The 27,196-nt window shown below is 46.0% G+C and overlaps 1 protein-coding gene across 1 annotated transcript in view; it reads left to right on the top strand.

The window, feature by feature from the left end:
* LOC122552376 (uncharacterized) overlaps positions 1-27,196 on the top strand; it is a 372,305-nt gene that overhangs the window by 165,111 nt on the left and 179,998 nt on the right. The window contains exons 22-26 of the mRNA XM_087983386.1: positions 10,418-10,462; positions 15,778-15,831; positions 18,004-18,048; positions 19,877-19,930; positions 24,669-24,713. Coding sequence (XP_087839512.1) covers positions 10,418-10,462; positions 15,778-15,831; positions 18,004-18,048; positions 19,877-19,930; positions 24,669-24,713 — 243 coding nt within the window. The remainder of the gene's footprint in view (positions 1-10,417; positions 10,463-15,777; positions 15,832-18,003; positions 18,049-19,876; positions 19,931-24,668; positions 24,714-27,196) is intronic.

The following is a 27,196-nucleotide window of genomic DNA, read 5'->3' as shown; positions in this document are numbered from 1 at the left end:
CAATACTCACTGTCCCCCAGGACCTTCCCAAGGGGAATTTTTTTCTTCCTTTCTATGCTCCTCATAATTTTAAATATCCCTATCCTCTGCCCCCAGTCTCAGTCTCCTCTGCTCTAAGGAAAATAACCCCAGTCTGTCCAATCTCTCTGCATCACTGAAATCTTCCAGCCCAGGTAGTGGTGGCAGTGGTTAGCACTGCTGCCTCACCGCGCCAGAGACCTGGGTTCAATTCCTGTCTCAGGCAACTGTCTATGAGGAGTTTGCACATTCTCCCCGTCTCTGCGTGGGTTCCCTTCGGGTGTTCCAGTTTCTTCTCACAATCCAAAGATGTGCAGGTTAGGTCAATTGGTCATGCTAAATTGTCCACAGTGTTCAGGGATGTGTAGGTTAGGTGCATTAGGCAGGGTTAAATGTAGAGTAGTAGGGGAATGGGTCTCTGTGTGAGATACTCTTTGGAGGGTTGGTTTGGGCTGAAGGGCCAGTTCCCACACTGTAGGGATTCAATGATTAAATCTCCTCTGCACCCTCCTACACACTATACTCTACCTGCGGCCCAACCAACATCTTATACAGTTCCAGAATCACCTCTCTGCCCTTAATCTCTCTGCCTTGGCTAATAAAGGCAAGTATCACATATTCATTCATCACCATTTCACATCTTAGTATCAAGAAAGATATCAGTCTCTTTGACTGTTCCCTCAGTGGCTGAGAATCCTTCCCCACTGAGGGAACAAGTTCCTCCTCATGTCATTCTTAAATGACCCGCCCTTTATTCTGAGATAGTGCCCCCTCCTTGGTTCTCCAACCCCAAGAGTGACCATCATCCTTTGTACATCCAGTCTGTTGAAGTCCTTTAAGAACTCTGTGGTTTTTCAATGAGATAGAGAGCCCTGTCCTGTCGCTTCTCCAGATGGTCTTTGATCACAGCTTTAATGTCAGAAGAAGACAACACTCAATGGAGGGCAAATGTCCCCCCACACCTAACAACAAAACGTAGTTTCCGAGCTCTGGTTCAGAAGTCTAGTTCCCTGCCTCTCTACATGCTAGACTGATGTACAGAGAGTCTTAATGAAGTCTAGGGATAGTCCACATCAAAATGTGCCATTCACAAGGAGATATGTCCAAGTTGCACTTGGGCAAAGAGTGGATGGTACTACATTGCAGGAGGCTGTTCAGCACCTTGAGTCTGTGCTGGCTTTTTCACAGAATCATCACAGTGATGAAGCAGGCCATTCAGCCCATCAAGGCCACACCAAACCTCTGAACAGCATCCTCATCCTGTAGCCCAGCATTTGTCATGGCTAAAGCATCTGACCTGCACATCTTTGGACTGTGGGAGGAAACCCACGCAGACACAGGGGGGAATGTGCCAACTCCACACAGACAGTCACCCAAAGCTGTAATCGAACCCGGGTCCCTGGCACTGTGAGGCCGCAGTACTAACCACTGAGCCAGTTTGCACAGAGTAATCTTTCACAGAGCAATCCAGTTAATCCCCAAACCGTTGCCACATCCCGGCACTTTTTCTTCCTCTCCTGTGAATTTATGGAATTCCCTTTTGAAAGTTCCTACTGACTCTGTCACCCAATCAGACAGCATGTTCCAAATTTCTTACCAATGTCTTAACAAAGGGTAATTAAGGATGGGAATTGAATCAGGGGCAGGGGGAAGGGGTCACATCAGCAAAACGTACAAACCACAGAAAAAAATCAATCTGAACCACTCAAAACTCCATTTTCATCAAGTTGCATGTTTTGTTTTGGCCAACTGCCTTTCATTCTCACACTCTGGTTAGTCACAGTTCAGCCATTGTAATAGTTTCCCATTACTATTCCATCAACCCCTCTCTTGGCCTAGTCTACTCTGAGGAAGGAGCAGCCTTCCTGTGGGTACATATTTATTTCCCAGACGTTAGAAGCTGGGCAAATCGAAAAAATACGAAGAGTAGAAGTATTCTCCTTGTGTCTTCCTGCTATATGTTGGTGCCTCAATACTTCCCCTTGATGAAGAATCGACCCATGCAGTCTACATGGGCACGTATAGCATTCTAGGGAACTTTAACAATTCTCAATATCTGACCAAAGTATGAGCTGATTTGTTGTTGACTGTCTTGACTATGTATTGTGTATTTAACCCAATCGCTCACTGTCATGGATGGTCGGAGTAATTCAGCTGTGAATTCCTTTCCAACTTAAGGCCAAAATTGTGGCTACACACACACACACATACACACACACACACACACACACACACACACAAGCACATGTGTGTCTCTGGTAACCATCCATTCTTCGGATTAAGTGTGGAGCCTTGACATGGAGCCAATTCCTACTTTTACTGTACAGCTGCACAGCGGTCTCAGTAGTTCAGGGTCAACAGTGACTCATCCCCATTAATAAGTCAAGCATGTTCCAGAGCTCTGTGCCAACCCACAGAGTCCCAATAAAAAAAATCTGCGCTCCCTTCTTCCTGTTTTGGGGAATTCTGCCGGGTTGATTTATCTCCTGCTTTTTTGCTGCGACAATGCATCCCATCAGTTGGGTCAAGTGATATAAGTCTCTTCTCCCCACGGCCGCCATAACTACACCGTTCCTCATCCACAAACTGATCCCCTTCCCCGCCATTCACATTCTGTGGAGTCCCAGTATCTCACATTGACCTACCGAACTGGATCATTCATACTGCCCGGGTAAAGGAGCCCGAACTTTAGTCAGTTTTGGCAAAGCTCTGACTGCACATTACAGACAGGGTAACTGAGGATGGACAGCTCGACCCAGGAGTCTCAGTATCCAATCTGAACTTCACTTAAGTTTCCGGAAGAATGGGAAATAGTAATGTGGTGGTGTTGATTCTGGATTATGAATCCAGGAGCGCAGGCCCGCAGGCTCAACTCCAGGGCACAGGTTGCAATTTAAACCTGATTAATAAATCTGTAATCTTCTCCGTAATGATGATCATAATGCTACCAGATGGTTGTAAAACTCCATCTGATTCTCATGTTCATCAGGAAAGGAAATCTGTCATGAAGTCTTAGAGAACGGAAACAGACCCTTCAGTCTAACCAGTCCCTGCTGACCATGTCCCCAAACTAAACTAGTCCAGCCTGCCTGCTCCTGGCCCATATCCCTCCAATCCTTTCCTGTTCATGTACTTATCCAAATATCTTTTAAATGTTGTAACTGTCCCCACATCCACCATTTTCTCTGGACTTTCATTCCATTCTCTGTATAAAAAGGTTGCCCCTCGTGTCTTTTTTAAGTCTTTCTCCTCCCACTTTAAAAATATGCCTCCTCATTTTGAACGTGCCCACCTTCGGGAAAGGACCTTTGCTATTCCCCTTATGTTTGCCCCTCCTTCCCTTTGTATGTGACTCCAGACCCAAGGACTCTTCAGTGCCCGCTGAAAGGACACACTGGGGGCAACTGGGGATGGGCACTAAATGTTGACCTTGCTAGTGACATTTTATTGAAACAACAACAAATAATCCTCTCCATCAACATTACTGCCCCCTTCCACCCACCTAACGTTGCTCATCTCTGCCTCTCTGACACAGCACCAGGGGTACTGGCTGAAATCCCAGCCTTTTGGTCTCTCGGATCGACAGTGCTGATATTCCACTGGCTAGCTTTCCATCCTCTAGGAACGTCAGTTCATCCTAAATCCCACTCACCCCTCCCACCCAGTCCCATCATGCTGCTCTGGGATCGTAGTTAATGCTGTAACCCTGACTATTGATGCATTTCCTTCAATTTTAACCAATGAATCTCAGCAGGAGTTGGTTATACACTAAAAATCTGTTCATGTGAAAGACCCATTTTCGAATGAAAGGTTTTATTTTGTTTTGAAGACAGTGTGCACGTATATCCAGGAATGATTAATTAGTGGGTTCTTTTATTTAACAGTCTGGTCTGAGACAACCCCGTAACATATTTATTAGTATCGATCTGTAATCTAACACAGTGTTATGCCTCTAGTCTGCACAGTTTTGCATCGACTGATAACCAGCTGACCTTGTCAAGCATGACTTCAGGAAATGCCCCACTTTCCCAGTGAATTATTTAAAGTGTTCAACCATTCTGCAATTTTTCTTACTATCAGGCCTATTTATCACCCTGCCCCCTGTGCAACGTGACTTTATCTCTCATTTGCCCCTCTTCATAGAATCCTCACAGCATGGAAACAGGCCATTTGGCCCAAAACTCCCACACTGACCTACCAAAGAGAGTCCCACCCAGACCAATTCCCCTACCTTATTACTCCTAATGTCCCTAACCTGCACATCCCTGAACACTCTGGGGCAATTTAGAGATTAGATTAGATTACTTACAGTGTGGAAACAGACCCTTCGGCCCTACAAGTCCACACCAACCCTCCAAAGAGCAACCCATCCAGACCCATTTCCCTATATTTACCCCTTTACCTAACACTGCAGGCATTTTAGCATGGCCAATTCACCTAACCTGCACATCTTTGGACTGTGGGAGGAAACCGGATCACCTGAAGGAAACCCACGCAGACACAGGGAGAATGTGCAAACTCCCCACAGACAGTCGCCTAAGGCTGGAATCAAACTGGGTCCCTAGTGCTGTGAGGCAACAGTGCTAACCACTGAGCCACCATACTGTTCGAATTGACTGTAAAGTGCCCAACTGCGGTCCCAAGTCCCAGCCTCAAAAGAGCTCCTTCCGACTGCACCAGTCTGACGTTTATCATTTATCCCACCCCGTATCTAAATGATAATTCAACTCTGGGCACTGATGCAGGGCATATCCCTGTCCCCACTTGACTCATGAGAAATACTCTCCCTTGGGGCCAGTATACCTTTCAACCCGATTGGCCACAGCAGAATCCTGCGTTCCAAAGATGTGGACACTAGCTGTCTTGACGATGGGGACCTCTGGTTGCCCCAGGAAGTGCCAATGTTTACTTAAAGTCGATACGGGATGAGAGGCACAATCTGGAGGTGACCAGCACTGGTCCGCAACTCCAGATGGCCGCAGAACTGGTTTTTGACAAGATTGGAACTGTTTCTGTCTTCTGCGTCCCACTTTGGACGCAGCACGGTGCATCCAGCGATAGTTCAGGTGATGGTTACCAATCTGCGAAGCTGAACTTGACCATTTATTGTTAACACCAGACTCCAGGTCACGTTCTCGGGGACCCCAGCTTCAGATCCGGGTTGCGGCAGGTGGTGGAATTTCAATTCAGTGACAAATCTGGGATTAAGAGCCCTAATGATGGCCATGCCCATTGTCAGGAAGTCCCCATTTTGGTTCACTCATACCTCTTTCGGGAAGAGGATCTGCCATCCTTACCTGGTCTGGTTGACATGTGACTCCAGACCCATAGCAATAGATCAAAGAGTCATAGAGGCCTCTAACGCAGAAAAAAAAGACCTTTTGGCCCATCGAGTCTGCAGCAGTCAAAACCTAACTATTCTCATCCCATTTTCCACGACTTAGTCTCGATATTGCAAGTGCACATTTAAACACTTGGTAAATATTATGAGGGGTTTCTGCCTCTCCCACCCTTGCAGGCAGTGAGTTGTATATCCCCTACGCCTTCTGAGTGAAAGAGTGTTTCCTCACATTCCCCTCGAAACCTCCTGCCCCGATATTAAACCTTTGCCCACCGGCATCCCTATATGGTTGACACTGAACTGCCCTCTGGGCAATTAGGGATGAGTAATAAATACTGGCCTGGCCTGTGGCACCCACATCCCATGAATGAAATAAAAATATTATCACTGAACCAAACAAAACTCCGAACTAGTGAACCTTTGAAGTTGAACTTTATTATCTAACAAATTGAAGTCCTGCTTCATAAGCTTTTCTGGCACATTGCCTTCACTCAGCAATCCTATCTTTATTAAAGTGCGTAACAGATATCTTTATTTCCACATAAAAAGTTTGAAATCTCTGCCATTTTCTCTCAGAGTATTACAAATTGGATAATCGGGTAACCATTATATCCTTGGGGTCAAGTACATTGCAATTAAGTCTGCACTGTGAACTTTATGGCTCGTGAGAGAGAGTCCATGCTTGGACCGTGTTTAGAATCAATTGCAAAGTCAACTGTACTGTACTCACAAAGAAATCTCTGTAACTGTGGACTCCAGTTCCTGAGCCAAAGCTAATGGCAGCTCAATTGTTATACTTCACCCACTAATAATTAGTTGATGCCATGAGAAGTTTCTACACTCTCCTTCAGCTGTTCAACCGCATGGCCTTTTGAGCAGCCATTTGGTAAAAACCCAACCAGCTCATCAAAGTAAATCCTTCCCCTTTCCTAAATCTGATTGACACCATTTCCAGATGTCCAGTGTTGTGCAGTGTCGATGTCAGCAGATCCCTCATCAGATGTAACTCCCACACTCCACAATCTCGTGTTATTGTAATAGCTGAAATCAAGGGGATGTTGTTTAAGAAGCTAATAACAAAGAGCAGGAGTAGGCCATTCAGCCCCCTGAGCCTGCAGCCCCACTCACGTAATACCATCATGGCTGATCCCATCTCGGCCTACACTTTCCCTGCCCACTCCCCGTAGCCCTTCAACCCTTTAGTTATTAAAAATCTGTCGATCCCCTCCTTAAATTTACTCCCTGCCCCAGCATCCAACGCACCCTGGGGGAGTGACTCAATCTCCCTTTGAGAGAAATAATTTCTCCTCGTCTCTGTTTTAAATCTGCCACCCCTTATCCTAAAACCATGACCACTCATTCCAGATTACCCTCTCCAAGGGGAAACATCTGCTCCATGTTAACTTTGTCAATCCCCTTTAGCATCTTGCGTACCTCAATTAAATCTCCTTTCATTCTCTTGAACTCCAGCGAGAACAGGCCTAAACTACTCAGTTTCTCTCTGTAAGACAAGCCCCTCATCTCTGGAACTAATCCAGTTAACCTTCTCTGAACTACAATTACATGCTTCCATCCTTACAATAACTTGAACTGGATCTTTCTATCATCTCGGCCATTGGCTCCCCATCAATTATTCCGATCGAATTCACTTAAGTAAATGTAACTTTATATAAATTAAATAATGATGCAAAATAAAGAGCTCATCACATTTCCTCACAAAAACCATTAGTCTCATTTGACACGATGGGAAATGGTGGTGTTGTGTTCACCTCACTGGTTCAGTAGTCCATAGGCCTAAGCTAATGCTTTGTGGAAATTTCAGTTTGAAATAAAACCAGGAAGTGCTGGAGAAGCTGGAGCAGGCCTGAGGAACATTCATACGGGAATTAAAATGTGTCATTCTATTCCTCTCTCCATTGATACTGCCAGACCTGTTGAGTTGCTCCAGCACTTTCTGTTTTTGATACTTTGGAAGTATATTTTCAATTTCCATTACATCTGCTGGTGGTATTTAAATCCATTTCATGAATCTGGAATTATGAAGTTAGGTTGAAATAGTTTAGCAAGCCACTTAGAGGGCAGTTAGGGCATTGCTGTGGAACTGGAGACACATGCAGGGTAAGAAGCACAGTTTTCCCTCCTGGAAAGACGTTAGTGAACCAGATCAGTTTTCACCATGAATTGATAGTTGTTCTGATGACTGTTAACCAAAAGTATTCTGGGTCCATTGCTTGCCCACATTGGGATTTGAACCCCAGAGCCTGGAGTGTTGTCTGGGCTTCTGGATGACTGCTCCAGTGAAGTTACCATGACGTCACCATATCCCATAGAACAGAGAACAGTACAGCACGGTACAGGCCCTTCGGCCCTTGATGTTGTGCTGACCTTTTATCCCACTCTAAGATCAGTCTAACCTACATACCCTCATCCATGTGCCTGTCCAAATGTCCCTGATGTATCTGGCTCTACTGCCATTGCTGGAAGTGCATTCCACATACCCGCCACTCTCTGTGTAAAGAACCTACTTCTGACATCTCCCCAAAACCTTCCTCCAGTCACCTTAAACTTATACCCTTCACGATAGCCATTTCTGCCCTGAGAAAAACCCTCTGACTATTCACTCTCTCTATGCATGTCACCACTTTGTACTCGAGCAAGTCACCTCTCATCCCACTTCACTCCAATGAGAAAAGCCCTAGCTCCCTCAACCTAAGACATGACCTCCGGTCCAGGCAGCATTCTGGTAAATCTCCTCTGCACCCTCTCTAAAGCTTCCACATCCTTCCTGTTATGAGACGACCAGAACTGAATTGAGAGTGTGGTGCTGGAAAAGCACAGCCGGTCAGGCAGCATCCGAGGAGCAGGAGAATCAACATTCCAGGCATAAGCCCTTCATCAGGAACTGAACACAATATAGCAACTGTGGTCTACCAGGACTCTATAGAACTGCAGCCTCACCTCAAGGCTCTTAAAATCAATCCCCCAGCTAATGAAAGCCAACAAACCGTATGCCTTCTTAATAACCCTATCAACTTGGGTGTCAGTTTTGAGGGATCTATGGACATGGGCCCCAAGATCCTGCTGTTCCTCCACACTGATTGAGGATGTTTCCTTAAAGCAGATGAGATAGAGGGAGCATGTGATTGAAATGTACAAAGCTCTGAGGGGCATTTATACGGTAGACAGGAAGGAAAACTTCCTCTTGATGGAGGGATCAATGACCGGGGGCATAGATTGAAGATAAAGGGAAATGGTTTAGAGGAGATATGAGGGGAAGACGTTTTCACCCAGAGGGTGGCGGGAATCAGGAACTCACTGCTTGTAATGAGGGAGAGGCAGAAACCCTCATCACATTGAAGACGTAAGTATTCAGATGTACACTTGTGATGCCTTGAGTGGCATACAGTTCAGAGGGTTGGTTTAGACTCAATGGGCCAGATGGTCTGCTTCTGCACTGCAGGGATTCTATGATAACTCTCTTCCCCTTTACACCCCAGACTCTACTCTCCCTGTTTCTCCTTCTCTCCTCCTGTACATCCTAAAACCCACTCTCCCATGTTTCTCTCTCCCTGCAGTCCCCAGTCCCCACCCTGACAGCTCTCTTTCCCCAACTCTCTCTCTCACTGAGGGGCCACGGCAATGTTTGAGCCTCAAACTAGGATCACTGTGGTGGGCTACAAGATTGGAAGCACCAGAGGGAGTGATGCAGCATCATATAGAGTCATAGAGATGTACAGCACGGAAACACACCTTTTGGTCTAACCCGTCCATGCCGACCAGATATCCCAACCCTATCTAGTCCCATTTGCCAGCACTTGGCCCATATCCCTCTAAACCCTTCCTATCCATATGCCCATCCAGATGTCTTTTAAAGTTGTAATTGTACCAGCCTCCACCACTTCCTCTGGCAGCTCATTCCATACACGTACCATCCTCTGCGTGAAAAAGTTGCTCCTTAGATCCCTTTTATACCTTTCCCCTCTCACCCTAAACCTATGCCCCCTAGTTCTGGACTCCCCCACTGCAGGGAAAAGACTTTGTCTATTTATCCTATCCATGCCCCTCCTGATTTTATAAACCTCTATCAGGTCACCCCCTCAGCCTCCGACACTCCAGGGAAAACAGCCCCAGCCTATTCAGCCTCTCCCTACAGCTCAAATCCTCCAACCCTGGCAACAGCCTTGTGAATCTTTTCTCAACCCTTTCAAGTTTCACAACATCTTTCCAATAGGAAGGAGACCCGAATTGCACGCAGTATTCCAAAAGTGGCCGAACCAATGTCCTGTACAGCTGCAACATGACCTCCCAGCTCCTCCATTCCATGCATTCACCAATAAAGGAAAGCATACCAAACACCTTCTTCACTATCCTATCTACCTCTGACTTCACTTTCAAGGAACTATGAACCTGCACTCCAAAGTCTCTTTATTCAGCAACACTCTCCAGGACCTTATCATTAAGTGTATAAGTCCTGCTCTGATTTGCTTTTCCAAAATGCAGCACCTCACATTTACCTAAATTAAACTCTATCTGCCACTCCTCAGCCCATTGGCCCATCTGATCATGTGAGGTAACCTTCTTCACTGTCCACTACACCACCAATTTTGGCGTCATCTGCAAACTTACTAACTATACCTCCTATGTTCACATCTCCTATATAAATGATGAAAAGCAGTGGGCCCATCAGAATTGGGCCTGTAGCCAAGGGGCGAGTAAAGGTCCCTGTTGAATGCTGCGACGGTTAATAATGTTTGGAAATAAAAATTGATGTTGTGGATCTGACCTCAGCAGACTCTGACAGTTAGGCAACAACTCACAGGATATTGGCCAATGGTGCAACTCAATCCCAATGGTTAAGCCTTTCAAAAAAGTACCTGTAACCAGCACACTGTTGGGAACAAATAATCTGTAAAATCATGCAAAGGTTTGTTCTTCCTCTAATCATCGTTGAATAGTAGATTTGTGAGTAATCTGCCTGCACCAAACAATGCAAACACCTTGTTCATCTTTGGAGAGTAAGAGATGGAGATGCATGAATTTCTTTTTCTGTTGTTTCAGGGAATAACAGGTGCTGATGGTCATCCAGGTCAGAAAGGAAACTTGGTAAGGAGTCATTTTAAATGTGACTTGGATTTACATTTTGTCCACATTGACTTTTGTTTCCAGGATTAGGAACAATTTTTAAAAATTAAGTCATTCATGTTGACATTGCTGGTTGGGTCAACATTTATTGTCTGCCCCAATTTGCCTCTTGAGAAGGTGGGGGTGAGCTGCCTTCTTGAACCGCTGCAGTCCATGTGCTGTGGTTGACCCACAAATGCCCTGAAGTGGGCATTTCCAGGATTTTGACCCAGTGAAACTGAAGGAATAGCGATATATTTCCAAGACAGGGTGGTGAGTGACTTGATGGGGAACTTGAAGGTGGTGGTGGCTGCTGCCCTTGTCCTTCCAGATGGAAGTGATTGTGGGGTTTGGAAGGAGCTGTCTGAGGATCTTTGGTGAATTTCTGCAGTGCATCTTGTAGATAGTGCACACCGCTGCTACTGAGCGTCGGTGTTGGAGGGAGTGGATGCTTGTGGATGTGGTGCCAATCAAGCGGGCTGCTTTGGCCTGGATGGTGAGAAGCCCCTGCACCACAATGCCAATAAAACAACAATCACAAGTTGCCTCTAATTTCAAGCAAGCTGAAAGTGACTTGACTTTGATATCTTTAAAAAGAGTTCAATATGGGCGAGGTGGAGAAAAGTGATCCCTGCACAGTGAAGATCAATATGAGATTCATTGATATTTGATACTCACTCATAAGTATAACAACATTCATTGCATTCACATAGCACCAATTAATACTGAGAGACATTGCAAGGTACTTCATAGCATAATTTCAAGCTGAACTCGGCATTGAGTCATGTCATCAACCATCAGGAAAGCTAACCAGAGGTTTGGTCCAGGGGTTTGCTAATCTGGGGAGAGATTTCCTGGATCCAGGCAGCTGAAAGCATGGCAACTGTTGGCAAGGATAATGAGACTCAGGATTATACAAGAGGCCAGAATGAGTTGTGAGCTGAAACCTCAGAGGATTGTACATTTGTGAAAGGTTACGGTGATGAGGAGGCGAGGGATTGGAAGACCAATGGAGAATCCTGGAAAAACCCGTTTAACCAGAGAGTGGAGAAATTGCAGTTATAGAGTTATACAGCATAAAAACAGACCAAGTGTCTTGCAGTAAGCTAGTCCCCCTTGCCTGCACGTTTACAGATCCCTATAAACTTTAATATTCATGCACCTGTCCAAATGTCTTTTAAATGTTGTCATTGTACCTGCATCCACCACTTCCAATGGCAATCCATTCTGGGAGGTTTCAGCATTGACTCTGGATCCCATGAAGTCTCATGGCTTCAGGTTAAACATGGGTAAGGAAACGTCTTGCTGGTTACCATGTACTGTCCTCCTTTGGCTCCTTCTCCATGCTGATCAACACTTAGAGGAAGCACTGACTGCCCACTTCACTCTCCAATTTTCAGCCCATTTCACCAGAAAGCACCTTTCCCCCCCATGTCCCTTCCCTTGGAGGTACAGAACAAACGGATGACCCAAAACCAGTTCCTCTGACAAAGCCTGCTCCCAGGGACAATCAGAAGCGTTCAGGAATAAAGGCAAAACACTGCAGATGCTGGAAATCTGAAAAAAAAACACAGAGAATGTCCAGCAGGTCTGGCAGCATCTGTGGATAGAGGGAGACAGAGAGAGAGAGAGTTAACATCCAGTAAAACTCTTCTTTCAGAGTCCTCTGTGTTGTCAGGTGTGACTAGAGGACAAAGTGAGACATTGGTCTTCCCCATTGCTGTTCCTCTGGGACAAGGGAGCCCATTGGACCATCTGATCTGACCCCTGAGGCTGATTCTGAATTGTGACAAGCCCCATCCCATTGGATCAATGAATATAGTTCCACTGGATATAGGCAAGCCAACCACAGAGCTCAGCGTACTCCACCGTTTTACAAATCCATCATTTCTAATGCTTCAATTGAGGACAAGAGGTTCAGGTCTGTACAGATCAAGTTTGATTTACAAGGACCTGTTGGTGAGACGGGGAAGAGACTCAATGCGTTTTAAACCCATCGGTTGGAGACTCCTTGATGTCTTTGCCAATTAACTTCTCGACCCCAATGGCTTCTCTGGCGGAGGCTAGTTGTTATTGCACCACCATCCTCTCATGATCAGTATCGGAATTCTTAAACTTCCTCGATAGCGGATCAGATTAACCATAAAACATGACAATGTTTCCCTGGGCTCCACACTGACACTAAAACAGCAAAATAATGGGAATGTATGACGGCAATCAAAAAATGTTCACAATATATCGCCCAAGCTGCCCTTACGAAGGTGGTGTTTAGATCAGAGTGGTGCTGGAAAAGCACAGCAGGTCAGGCAGCATCCGAGCTGGAAAATCAACGTTTCGGGCAAAAGCCCTTCATCAGGAATAAACTCTGGTTTCCAGCATCTGCAGTCCTCTCGTTTGCCTTGAGAAGGTGGTGGTGAGCTGACTTCTTGAACTGCGTTAAAAATCTCACAACACAAGATTACAGTCCAACAGGTTTAGTTGGAAGGCACAGTGTGCTTCCCCTTCATCAAGTAGTGAGTGGGGCAGCATCATAGGGCACAGAATCTGTAGTAAAAGATATAGCGAAGGAGCAGTGCTATCAAAGCTAATGCTTCCAAATAAACCTGTTGGACTTTAACCTGGTGTTGTGTGATTTCTAACTTTGTCCACCCCACACTGGCACCTCCACATCTTGAACCGCTGCAGCCCACCTGCTGTGGGTTCACCCACAATGCCCTTAGGGAGGGAATTCCAGGATTTGGACGCAGCGACACTGAAGGGACGGCGATATATTTCCAAGTCAGGATATTAATTTGGGACGTGGGCATTGCTGGCTGTGTCAGCGTTTATTGCCTGTCCCTAATCGCCCTTGAGTCCTTGGTCTGGCTAAACTGACAGCTCCTGTTGTGTTTCCAGTACAGTACTGATTGCTCTTTTTTATTAAGAGCATGCATTTTACATTGTGGTTGTACCATTGCACATGAAGACAAACTCCGGTAAGTGAACAGGCTCTCGCACTCTCCTTTCCTCCCAGTTACATAGTTGCATTGAAGCAGTAAAAGTTTACTTCTCCAAGGTAATAACCGTACTTTTGAAATACTTGTGCGCAGTAGATGCTTTAAGGGCAGGTTTAAGTTGACTAAAAATTACGATGAATTCCTGAAGGCACAGCAGTTCCGAAGGGCGATTGACTCAGCCTTAAATGTGTCAACAGATCGTTCAGTTCTCCATGGATTTGGGTATAAGCTATCCACAAACTGCTTTTCAAGTCCCAACAAAGTCTCAAGGTCATTCACAGGGCATGAGGAGCTTGTGAGATGCAGCAAGCTGTTATACATGCAGACTTGGCGATGGGTGTTCGCACAGCAAGATCCCAGTAATCACAGAGAGTTAGATAGACCAGATAATCTCTGTTGGAGGTGTCTCTTGTGGAGTAATATTAACTGGTATCGTGAGAGGGGTGCCCCAACCTTCAGACAGAGCCTCAAATATACTCACCTCCAATGCACCTCACACCCTCCAATGCAACATATCCCCACCTCCAATGTGCCTTACACCCACCTCCAAAGCACAGATTTTCTGCCAAGGTAGAGAGCTTCAGACTGACTCAGCACTCTACATTGGGCACCTGTCAATGAGGGCTCAGACTCCAGGAAGACAAATCTACGACAACGCAATGAAATCCACTTTACTCATTCACTGATTGGCTGATAGGTCAGTGAAGGACCTCTCACTGTGTAACTATCACACCCCCCTGGCACCAGCGTTGATGTACCATGGGACCCCTACAGCTCTAACAAAATTACCCCCTCACCGTAAAATAAATTTGCACTTCGGGATCGGTCACCTTGATTGTCAGATGGCTGTCGTCTGCCAGGAGCTGTTTCGGGGGACCGTTTCTGAGGAGATATCAATGTGTTGAGAAACCACTACGGAATTTCTAGGGCACACATTTCCAAACCTGCACCCGACTTCATTTTAAAGTCTAATCCGACATCTCAGGTAAATGATCTTTCATCAGAACTGGGGAAAGAATCAGAGCTGTGACAGGTTTCAGTGAGCCATAGAACCAGGCAAGTGAGGAGAGGTTGGTAGACAGGAGAGATTGAATAAATGGTAGACCTGTTTTCAGACGAAATGCTAGTGATGAGCATGATGTAACCTTGGCGATGCCTAGCATCATCGCAACATCAGAAAAACTGAGGACGGACAGATCAGTGTGTGGGAGTCAATCAGAGAGTTGGAACAACAGGTGACTTTGCTATAACCCCATGGGGAATCTTAATTAATCCTGATTAATCTCCTGTGGAGCTCGATGAGAATGAGTTCCCTTGGTAACTAGCAATGGCCTACCCGGCTTGAACTCATCACCTGATCCCTTTATAAAGCAGACCTCAAAGCGCCCTCTTGTGATGTGGCGGTAGTGCCCCTACCCTTGGACTGAGAGGCCTCGCTTCAAGTCCCACCTGCTCCGGAATTATGTAATAACATCTCTGAATAGGATGATTGGAAAAATAGGTTAAAAAAAGGTGTTTTCGAAGCCCCCTTGTGGTGCAGTGGTAGTGTCCCTACCTTTGAGCCAGGAGACCTGGGTTCAGGTTCTATCAGTTCCAGAGGTAGTGTAATAGTATCAATGACAGGATGATTACAAAATGCAAAGGGATACCAGCTTAGTCCATGGATCCTTTAACAGGGCCCTCCTGTGAAGTGGTAATGTCACTACCCCTGGACTGGGATGCCTGGGTTCAAAGCCCAATTGCTCGAGAAGTGTGTAATAACATCCCTGAACCAGATGACTAGAAAAGTAGGGAGGGGGAAGACCCAGAGGCCCCTCTTGGAGTGGAGTGGTCGTGTCCCTACTCCTGGACTGAGAGGCCCAGATTCAAGTCCCACCTGTTTTAGTGGTGTGTGAGAACATTGCTGAGCAGGTTGATTCGAAAATAGGTTTATAAAACTAAAAGATAAAGTCGATGCAGAGATGAATCTGCAGAGCTGCCTGTCCCAGGCCGAGGTAAAGCATGAGCAGTGGTTCCATTCTGGTGTTCACCAATAAACAAAATTCCTTTCCTGTCACCTCCCGAGTTATTATAATGACCAGAAGTTCAGGGCCATGAGAGCATCCTGAATGAAAAAGCGATCGCACAAGCTGCACTTTGTCTCTCAGTTACAGAGAAGATCAGGGAGTGCGCTGCATGCCTGAGTTTCTGTACAGTGAACAGACCCAGCTGCTTACATCCATGTGAGTAATCAAGCTGAGCACCTCAGGGCTGAAGCCCGGATAATTAGAGATTTATCTTCTGTCTATCTTCCACCCTCAGGGTCCTCAAGGTGAACCTGGACCTCCAGGACAGCAAGGCAATCCAGGAGCTCAGGTGAGAAAACACTGAAGTACCATAAAAATATTGAAGTGGCTCTTAACCAGAGAAAATCAAATGCCCTTCAGTTACTGTTGTATCATTCTCGATGACATGTTGGATGCTGCTGGCTCTCTGAAGTTCTACATCAAATTAAGGGGTGAAAGGGAGAACGTTCTGTTAAATTTGTTTATTAACAACTGTTCTTTCAATAAAGTAGTGGGGCCAGTTGTCAGAGTTCAATTATAGAATTACAACATCGCAGGTAGAGGCTATTTGGCCCATTGAGTCTGCACTGACCCTCCGAACAACATCCCACCGGCTCACTGTAATGTCACCGACACTATGGCTAATCCACCTAGTCTAAAGTTAAAAATCACACAACACCAGGTTATAGTCCAACAGGTTTATTTGGAAGCACTACTCCTTCATCAGGTAGCTGTGATCAGGTTTGTCTAACCACCTGATGAAGGAGCAATGCTCCGAAAACTAGTGCTTCCAAATAAACCTGTTGGACTATAACCTGGTGTTATGTGATTTTTAACTTTGTACACCCCAGTCCAACACCGGCATCTCCAAATCATGACCACCTGGCCTATGCATCCCTGACCACTATGGGCAATTTCCCATGGCCAACCCACCTTAACCTGCGCATCTTTGGACCATGGGAGGAAACCCACGCAGACACAGGGAGAACGTACAAAGACAGTCGCCCGAGGGTGGAATCGAACGCGGGTCCCTGATGTTATGAGGCAGCAGTGCTAACCACTGAGCCACTGTGCCAGCCCTACTGCTGTGTTAGGCAGTATTTATTGTGACATGTTGTAAGGCATTATATAAATCACTTTGGTGAGACTGGGTAGTGCCCAGTTACTGAAAATTGGGGGTATGATTGGAAAGTAAGAATCCGCAGGACTGGCAATGACTATTGTAGTCCTTCTGCCAAGTCCCACGATCTAGGCAATCTCATAATCTTTAATAAACTCGATACATGCCTTCTCCAGCATATGCTGATCCAATTAGACTCCTGTTGTTCTCTTGGCAGCCCATCCCCTTCCATCCATCAAACTCAGTATAAACTAGTTAAATTTTAAATTCTTGCTGGTAGGTGATTCTATAATAATGAGTCATGCCTCTTTAATTATCAAATTACATTGCAGATCCATTGAGAGAGAGAGGCTTGTGAAAGGGGTAATCACACCACTGTTGCTGCATTTCTCAGGTTCTGTGTTCCCAATGTTCCTCAAGCTGCTGACTCTAGGTCTTGAAACAAAAACAGAAGCTGCTGGAACAGCTCAGCAGGTCTGTGCAACATCTGTGAAAAGAAATCCGAGCTAACGTTTCCAGTCCGGTGACCCTTCCTCAGTCTCCAGGTCCTCAGCACCATTAAAGATTGAGTCACCAAATGCAAGGTGGCGCTTTTAAAATTAAAAAGCTTCCCAAACAGCTGAGTGCGTTCCAACCAGTGACAAGGAAGTGGAGTTCTGAGTTAACTATGGGGCAGATTATCAGGGGCAGATAATCAGAGGTTATATCTGTTCAGGTGGTTGTGAAGGAGCAGCACTCCGACTGCTAGTGCTTCCAAATAAACCCGGTGTTGTGTGATTTTTAACTTTGTCCACCCCATCTCCTCCACATCACGTAGGGTGGCATGGTGGCTTAGTGGTTAGCACTGCTGCCTCACAGCACCAGGGTCCCAGGTTCGATTCCAGCCTCGGGTGACTGTCTGTGTGGAGTTTGCACATTCTCCCTGTGTCTGCATGGGTTTCCTCTGGGTGCTCTGGTTTCCTCCCACAGTCACAAAGATGTGCAGGTCAGGTGAATTGGCCATGCTAAATTACACCATAGTGTTAGGTGCATTGGTCAGAGTGTGGGTTAGGTGGGTAGGTGTGGACTGGTTGGTCCGAAGGGACTGTTTCCACACTGTAGGGAATCTAATCTAATCTAATCATGACCATCTAGCCTATGCATCCCTGGATACAATGGGCAATTAAGCTTCCCAAATCCACCCTAACCTGTACATCTTTGGACCATGGGAGGAAACCCACACAGACACAGGGACAGATTATCAGAGGTTTATCTGTTCCTCAGGCTGCTAAGGAGGTTTTGGAGCCACTTCACCAAAACAGGCTTTCTGAGATCAAAAATGTGTCATCTCTTTGTAAAGAAAGTTGTCTTTTCTCCTTGCAGGGTTTCCCAGGACCCCAAGGCCCCATTGGACTTCCCGGGGAGAAGGTAAGTTCTCAAATTGACTTCATTTTCAAAATTGAGGCTTGTCCCTTTAGGACAACTGCAGGACGGCATTATCGCCTCTTGGACAGTTGTGTAATTTTGGAACGGTGTGTTTCAGGAGGTAGGGCCACTGGATATTTTAAGGACAAAGATGGATAGATTCTTTTTTAGGAGCAAATTGCTGCAGATAGAACCATAGAGTCATAGAGATGTACAGCATGGAAACAGACCCTTCGGTCCAACCCGTCCATGCCGACCAGATATCCCAACCCAATCTAGTCCCACCCGCCAGCATCTGGCCCATATCCCTCCAAACCCTTCCTATTCATATACCCATCCAAATGCCTTTTAAATTTTGCAACGGTACCAGCCTCCACCACTTCCTCTGGCAGCTCATTCCATACACGTACCACCCTCTGTGTGAAAACGTTGCCCCATAGATCTCTTTTATATCTTTCCCCTCTCACCCTAAACCTATGCCCTTTAGTTCTGGACTCCCTGACCCCATCCTATCCATGCCCCTCATAATTTTGTGAACCTTATAAGGTCACCCCTCAGCCTCTGATGCTCCAGGGAAAACAGCCCCAGCCTATTCAGCCTCTCCCTATAGCTCAAATCCTCCAACCCTGGCAATGTCCTTGTGAATCTTTTCTGAACCCTTTCAAGTTTCACAACATCTTTCTGATAGGAAAGAGACCAGAATTGCACGCAATACTCCAACAGTCGATGGGATTTGAAACCCAAACGAAGTTTTTCCAGGATCTTACTGAATGGCAGAGCAGGCTAGAGGGGCTGAATGGCCTGCTGCTATTTCTGTTCATGCGTTGAGAGGCTATGACATTGAGAAAGGTCAAAGTATGAGACCTTGCAGCTGTGGGACAGACACTTGGAGGTTTCCGCTGGGCTTGCCCATTGCTAAAAAAAGCATTAGACGTTTTTGAACCAGAAATATTCGTAGCATTGCGAATACTCTGGCTGAGTTTTTAAAACCTGTTTGCTTTCTCGGATAAATGTAAAAGATCTCCTGGTACTCCACAAGGAAGCACATGGGAGCATTTCCTGACCAACATTTGTACCTCATGCTAATAGAGCAGATGATAGAGTCATAGAGTGTGAACAGCATAACCTGGATAGTTATTACATCTCTTGAGGGTTCCTGCCCCCACCACCCTTTCAGGCAGTGGGTTCTGGGTAAAAAAAAAAGTTTCCCTCAAATCCCTGTATAGGCCTCCTGCTTTGTACCTTAAAGCTGCATCCCTTACTTATTGATCCATCTAATGATAGGAAATATCCCTCTCTACCTACGCCCCACAGAACTTTGTGCCCCTCAATTTATCTGGTGAATGCTGTTCGTGGCATCTTGCTTTTTGCTATTGCCAGCACACTTAGGATTTATTGTGCACACCCAGGATTTGCGTTCAGATCTGCATTCAGATTTCTCGCCGCATCCTAAGTTGCACATTTTGCAGTCCATTAAACCCGTCCCGATAATTTAGATAGGAATAGACGTTACTCGTCTCTAACTCTGCCCCTTCCAGACACCAGTGTTGCAACAATTTCAATTGCAGTTGAATGAACAGAGGGCGGGTAGGATTGCTAGGGACTGTACATCAACATGATCTGTTATAATGCTACACTGCTCATCTTAATGATATGTCATGGATCCACAGTATCTGCATACGTTCAAGCCTTGTTCAGTGCTAAGAGATATTATGGACAGGGGAGAGGGAAGGTGGCTGAGTTTTCTCTCTGTATGATACAGGAGCTGACATCGCACTCACTGTTTGATTCGTTCTGATAACGTCTTGTTTTGTTTTTGCAAATGTTGCAGGGACCTCCAGGCAAGCAAGGTCTACCTGGTCTGATTGGAGCAGATGGCCCTCCGGTGAGATATGTACATTGCATGGCTTTGACTCTCTGACCATGAGCATGCCAACCTTTCCACTATATCAAGGCTGTTGTTTGGCTGTGCCTGATGTTATGGGGACTCGCTCTTCAGATTACAGACTTCCCTTCAAATCAACGTCTGCCAGGTGCTGGAAACCTTGGAATAAAGCCAGAAGGTGCTGGAGAAACTCAGCAGGTCTGGTAGCGTCTGTGCAGAGAGAAACAGAGTTTACACTTTGTGTCTTGGTGTGACCTTTCTTCAGAGTAAGAACACTCTTTGGACTGAAAATGCTTCTCTCTCCACAGACTGTTTGAGTCTCTCCAGCCCTTTCTGGTTATACAGATGTGCTGATTGCTAAAATTGTCTCTGGTGGTTTGGTTTGCCCAGTCTCTATCTTGACTCTGTATAACGGCAAGACCTGGTCACTGCTCCTGTGGAGCCTCTTGGTACGTGTTGTCCAATTGCAGGCTTCATGTCGACTCAGATTGTTCATGAGTCTTACCGTCTCTCCTTGGTCACAATCTTTCCTGCCTCTTCTTGTCTCACGGACAGCCATCGTTATACCTTCATTGTCGGAGTTAACAAGGGGGTCTTCTGGAATCCGTGTGAGAAGGTAACCAATTGAATATATAAGAGCCAGGAGCAGGAGGAGGCCATTCAGCCCTTTGAGCCTGCTCCACCATTTAATACTATTATGGCTGATCTCATCTCAGCCTCAACTGCCCTTTCCTGCCTGCTCCCCATTACCATTCCTGATTAAATATCTATCTCCTCCCTCAGATTTATTCAGTCTCCCAGCATCCACCACACTCTGATAGTAAAACTGCCATCCTTACCTGGTCTGGCCTATGTGTGACTCCAGATCCACACCAATCCAGTTGACTCCAAACTGCCTCTCGAATGGCTGAGTAAGCCATTCAGTTCAAGGGCAGTTAGGGACGGGCAACAAGTGCTGGGGTTGATACCCACATCCTGTGAGTGATTAAACAAATAAAGGTAAATCCCTCAGGCCCAGCAGAAATAATTGCCATATCCACTGCACCCTGGGGAAGTGAATTCCACAGGTTCATGACCCTTTGAGAGAACTAATTTTTCCTGATCTCTGATTTAAATCTGTTCCCCCGTATCCTCAAACTCTGACCTCTCATTCTAGATTATCCCACATAAGGAAACATCCTCCACTTTGTAAAACCCCTTTTAGCATCTTCTGCAGATCAATTAGGTTCCCTCTCGTCCTTCTAAACTCTGCTCAAGCTCTCCTCATGACGTTAAAAATCACACAACACCCGGTTGTAGTCCCAACAGGTTTATTTGGAAGCACTGGAAGGAGCTTCGAAAGCCATTGCTTCCACATAAACCTGTTGGACTGTAACCTGGTGTTGTGTGATTTTTAACTTTGTCCACCCCAGTCCGACACCAGCTTCTCCGCATCATCTCCTCATGAGGCAAGTCTATCATCTCTGTAATTACTCTCGTCTCAACTGCCTCCAATGCAACTCAATCCCCGCTCAAATAAGAGAACCAGAACTTTCAACAGTACTCCTGATGTGCTCTTACTCCTGATGTGCTCTTACTCCTGATGTGCTCTTACTCCTGATGTGCTCTTACTCCTGATGTGCTCTTACTAATGCCCTGTACAACAACACTTCCCTACTTTTATACTCTATTCCTTGAGGAATAAATGTCCAAGTCCCATTTCCCCTGCTTATTACCTGCTGTAGATTGAAGTGAAGGAACCTCACATGGAGACAATCTTTTGAGCAACAGTTAAAACATTAGGCACTAGCACCTGTATTGTGCTCGACAGCTGTGTTTTAACAAGACGAGCACATTTCTGAACAGAGGTGCTGTTGCAGCTGTGAAAGACAATTGGGTTTGAGAGTTTTTGTGGAGACCAGACATTTGAAGGAATCTTTTTATACATTTTTTTTTTGATCTGGGTTTTGAGCCTTAAAGTTGGAATTTGGCTTTTGAGGTCTGTGCTTTTTATCTCAGGGGAGGTATAAATAATCATTACAGCATCATAAAGGGAGCAGCGCAATCCTTTTTGTTTCGCCAGAAACGAGGGTCCAAATTGTGAAAATGAACCACACCACGTACTCCTTATAATGAACTGGACCTGTTTATGTCCTCAGTGGATTACTGGGGAATTAAAGGGAGAGACACCAGGAAAGGAGGGGAATGAGGGAGGGGCACTGGGGAATGAGGGAATTGAGGGAGGGACACCAGGGAATGAGGGAATTGAGGGAGGGACACCAGGAAATGGGATGGAGGGAGGGGGAACAGGAAATGAGTTTGAGAGAGGGACGCTGGGGAATGAGGAGATTGAGGGAAGGACACCAGGAATTGAGGGAGGGAACACCAGGAAATGTGGAGTTTGAGGGAGGGACACCGGGAACTGAGGAAATTGGGGGAGGGACACCCAGAAAATGAGGGGATTGAGGGAGAATGCTGGGAATGAGGGGATAGATGGAGGGACGCTGGGGACTGAGGGGATTGAGTGGGGGACAGTTGTAATTTTATTTCTTATTTTGTGATTTGGGCCATCACTGGCAAAGCCAGCTTTTGTTGTCATCTCCTAACTACCCTTGACTAGAGAGCTAGATCCAATTCAGAGGGCAATTAACAGTCAACCACATTGCTGTGGCTCTGGAGTCACATGTCGGCCAGACCAGGTAAGGATGGCAGATTTCCCTTCCCTCAAGGACATTAGTGAACCAGATGGGCATTTACCACAATTAAAGACAGTTTCCTAGGCTGTAGCACTGAGTCTAACTGTGTGATTTTAACCCATCTCCATGAACACAAAACTGGATCCTTGGATTTTTAATCCAGTGATGTTATCATCTCCACTATAACTAGGGGAATTGAGAAATGGTATCAGTAATGTGAGGTGGGGTGGGGGAACTGGGAATTAAGGAAATAGGAAAAAACCTGAAACTTCCAGGAGTTAAAGTGTACCCTATGCATATGCAGTATGCCTTGGACTCATAGAGTCAGAGGGATGTACAGCATGGACACAGACCAACTTGTCCATGCTGACAAGATGTCCAAAATTAATCAAGTCCCATTTACCAGCATTTAGCCCATATCCCTCCAAACCCTTCCTATTCATGTACCCATCCAGATGCCTTTTAAATATTGTAATTGTACCAGCCTCTGCCACTTCCTCTGGCAGCTCATTCCATACACATACCACCCGCTGCATGAAAAAAGTTGCCCCTTATGTCCCTTTTAAATCTTTACCCTCCTTAAACCTATGCCCTCTAGTTCTGGACTCCCTCACCCCAGGGAAAAGACCTTATTTATTTACCCTGTCCATGCCCCTCATGATCTTATAAGCCTCTATAAGATCACCTCTCAAACTCTGAAGCTTCAGGGAAAACAGCCCCAGCCTATTCAGCCTCTCCCTGTAGCTCAAACTCTCCAACCATGGCAACATCCTTGTAAATCATTAGATGTATGTGCACGCCTGGTGAACGGTGGGACTTCACTAGGTCTGCTATCTTTTTGAAAGACTTGTTAATGAATATCAGAGAGGTCTCCTTTCTCTCCTTTTCAGTGCACTCTGTATATCTGGTTGAACTTATTCTGTCCCTCCAAAGAGCAATTGGAACACCAACAGTAACAATGGGCCAACACATTTGTATCCGTATGTTGTAATTGGCAGCAAAAGCGCTGAGATTTAGAAAGGTCTTAGTGTAAATCGTCAATTTAAGACAAACATCAGTTTCCACCTTTCCTTTCCCTGTTCAGAAGCCTACATACGTTACAGAAAAACTCAGCTCTTTTTAACTCATTCCAATCACCAAATTGACGGGCGCGCAGTGGGGGGTGCTGTAATGTTAAGCAAAACAGAAATTGGGAGAGGCTAAGGGGAATTAAACCAAACTGTTGTTGGAAAGGGAGATAATATACTCCAGGCCCCATATATTCCTAAAAGGTCTAGGCTACCTTGGTAAAATATTTTGAGGGGGGTCTGGTTCAGTGGGCACTGTCGTGCTCCCTCTCCAAGGAGAACTGGGCAATGGCTAGAGGACAGGGGTAGCCATCGGGATTGATGACCGTAGAGCTCAGCTCTTAAATGCACATCCCAGTGAATGTTGCCTGCTCTCTGCCAACTCTCTTTATGCATTAAAGTGACCCGTGTGTCTAAATGTGGCAGCATTAGCTGCAACCTTTCTGATGTGGGAACAGAAATCAGTGTGAAGGAGAGCGTGCTGAAGAAGCTTCTTCACCAGATTATGAGGCAGCAGCGATTCATAACGCAAAGGCCTGGGAACGGGCTGCTTGCCAGGTCTCCTGGGAGCGTGGCCAACCTTCCAAGACTGCCCCTGGAGTCTCCAGGGACTAAAGACTAATCCCTGGGCAATGCTTTGAGCAGCCCTTGCCAGGAAAACCATAAAGGGGAATTATAAGACACCTTATGTTTAAATATTCCCTAAGTAACTGAGTTTATTAATTGTGAAAAAATAAACTTTTGGAATCACGGGTCTGGAAGGTTGTTACAGAGGGTGGAACCTCCTGAAATACGGAAAAGTCGAGCGAGAAATTTCGGGACTAAATCAAACAATTTACAGCGTGGGGTCAGGCAGAAAATAATGTTGGAAGTTTCCGACTACAGCCGTTTAAAGGGTTATGAAAGGCCTGCTGCGCTTGATATGCTTTGCTAAATTTACTGCGTTAATTTGAAGTGACACTATTTAGTTAAGAATGATTTTTGTTTCGTTCTCAGGGTCACCCTGGTCGAGAGGGTCCTGCAGGTGATAAGGGGAATGCGGTATGTTCTTTACTGACTGTTGGAAAGATGGTTGCTGGGTGTAAGTGGGTGGTGATTGTAATGTTCCACAGTTCTGGGTTTGGCTGTGTGAGTCTGTTTACTCCTGTGACAATGCTGTAGCATTAAGAGGTTATTTTGTCCTGAATTTTTTAATTGATTGAATGAGAGGCACCAGGCTAGCTACTGAAGACCACTTGAGTAAACAGCTTGAGAAGCCTTGGGTTTTATGCATGCAGCCTGACAGGGTGTGGCCAGCTCTCATTGATCAGGATTACCTGAGTAGCATCAGCAGCTGTTGGGGTCAGAACAGAATCGGGAGCTTCAGTGAATGTCTCCTGGCTGCTACTCTCTCTGAATTTTCTCTTGATGTTTTTCTTCCTCCTGGATGGGAGAACTGTATGTGAGAATCTATGTCTGAATTTGCCTTTTTGCCAAGGGGCATGTTTATGGGATGTTACTATATTCAAACAGTTCATAAGTAATAGTTACTGCATCTATTATTCTATAAAGTTTTCCAATAGAGTTGTTAATCTAAGTTCCTTTTTCTTTGGTTGTATTTTAACTGCATTGTTTAAAGAAATAGTGTTGTGCTTCACATTGAGTTATTTGACCATCACATCGCATCGCATCGGGAACAGACACTTTATATTTTCCTTTAAAATAAGAATAAGTTAGGGTCTAGGCTACCATGGTAAAATATTTTGAGGCAGTCTGCTCTAGTCCATAACACTCCTGATGCTCTGTGGTTAGCACTGCTGCCTCACAGCGCTTGGGTCCCAGGTTTGATCCCAGCCTCGGGTGACTCTGTCTGTGTGACGTTTGTACATTGTCCACGTGGGTTTCCTCCCGGTGCTCCGGTTTCCACCCACAGTCCAAAGATGTGTAGGTCAGGTGAATTGGCCGTTCTAATTTGCCCATAATGTTAGCTGCGTTCGTCAGGGAGGAAATGGATCTGGGTGGGTTACTCTTTGGAGGGTCGGTGTGGACTGGTTGGGCCGAAGGGCCTGTTTCCGCACTGTAGGGAATCTAATCTAATCTAAATTGAGAAGAAGCAACAAACAGGGGATGTGGATGGCGTTGATGTGTCTGACTGAGGTGCATGATGGTCCCTTTGTTAACGCCCAACTTGGCCAATGAGGAAGGATACCACATGTATAGTCCGCTTCGTTGATCAGGTTAATATGAGGTTTTCAGGTTTGAATGCAGCTTTCAATGACAAGCTTTACCCCCGATTAGACTCCTGACTTCAGCATCTCTCACAAAATGTGATGCTCAGTCACATTTGAAACCATTACAACCACATTCTTGTGCCATGTTGCAGGGTGCAGTGGTGGTCTAGGTGGGGAATGACCTCGGACTTACATGCTGGGACAGTGAGGTGAAGAACCGAGATTGTTCATGGCTTTAATTTGGACAGAGTGAGTGAGGGCTGCAGATGCTAGAGATCAGAGTCGACAGTGTGGTGCTGGAAAAGCACTGCAGGTCAGACAGCATCGACGTTTCGGGGAAAGGCCCTTCATCAGGAATCATTTAGTTTGGACTGGTCACCCTACCCTCCCAGTTGGAAGGCCCAGTGATTGTATTTTTTCCTTCTGCCTGACTCCTTCCCTCAGTGATTTAAGATTCTCGAGTCGAACTTCCAGCAGTGGGGAAAGTACAGAGTTTCTAGCACCTCCAGCAGCACCCCTCACTTCCCTGGAGATGTGGACTCTCTGGGTGAAATAGTGCAGTTTCTGTTGGAGCCCAGCCCTGGGGTCTGTGCCTTGCTGGGTCTTACTGGAAGGTGGACTTCCTGTTGGAACGAAGGCAACTGCATTTATATAGCACCTTTCTCAACGTGAGGACTAGCACCCCGATGTGCTCTGTCACTGATTAATTACTTCTGGAAGGGTAGTTGCTGTTGAAGGAAAAGCAGCAGCCTGTTGATGCAAAGTGACCTCCCAAGACCAGCAACGACGTAGTGACCGGTGACGTTGGTTGAGGGTTAAGTGTCAACTCCACCCCTCTTTCCCCCCCCCCCACCCACCCCCCCACCCCATTCTCCTTGCAGGCCTGGGATCCTATATGTCTTGTCTGTGCGGGGAGATGTTAGACATCTCGTCCAAAATAGTTCCTCTGGCGCTATCGCACGGTCGTGTACTTTTGAGGGGGTTGGTTGAGGTACCAGTCTACATTGGATGCTCAGGTCAATGCAGTGAGATTGGACGACACTGAGACCAGGTGCTGGTGCCTGGGCCAGGATCCATCCCTGGATTAAGGGTAGTCTCTGCAGCATCCCCAGCCTGTTGCTGGACCTGCCTCAAACTGGTGTTTGAGATTTTGCTGCAGCTGCAGTCTGCCCCCTCAGTATTTCACACACATCAGCCTGTGTAGCTACATTTTGTTCCCATGCTATGAGTTGATGCTCCGAGCCCCCCAGCTGTTGTGGGCAGATGTGGAGAGTTGCCCGTAGGGAAATTCGGAAGGAAGGAGAAATCCTTATG

Source organism: Chiloscyllium plagiosum, unplaced genomic scaffold, assembly GCF_037043375.1.
Source record: "Chiloscyllium plagiosum isolate Xiang-an unplaced genomic scaffold, Cpla_swu_hap1 HiC_scaffold_45, whole genome shotgun sequence".
NCBI lineage: Eukaryota > Metazoa > Chordata > Chondrichthyes > Orectolobiformes > Hemiscylliidae > Chiloscyllium > Chiloscyllium plagiosum.
This window is presented reverse-complemented; position numbering and strand designations above follow the sequence as displayed.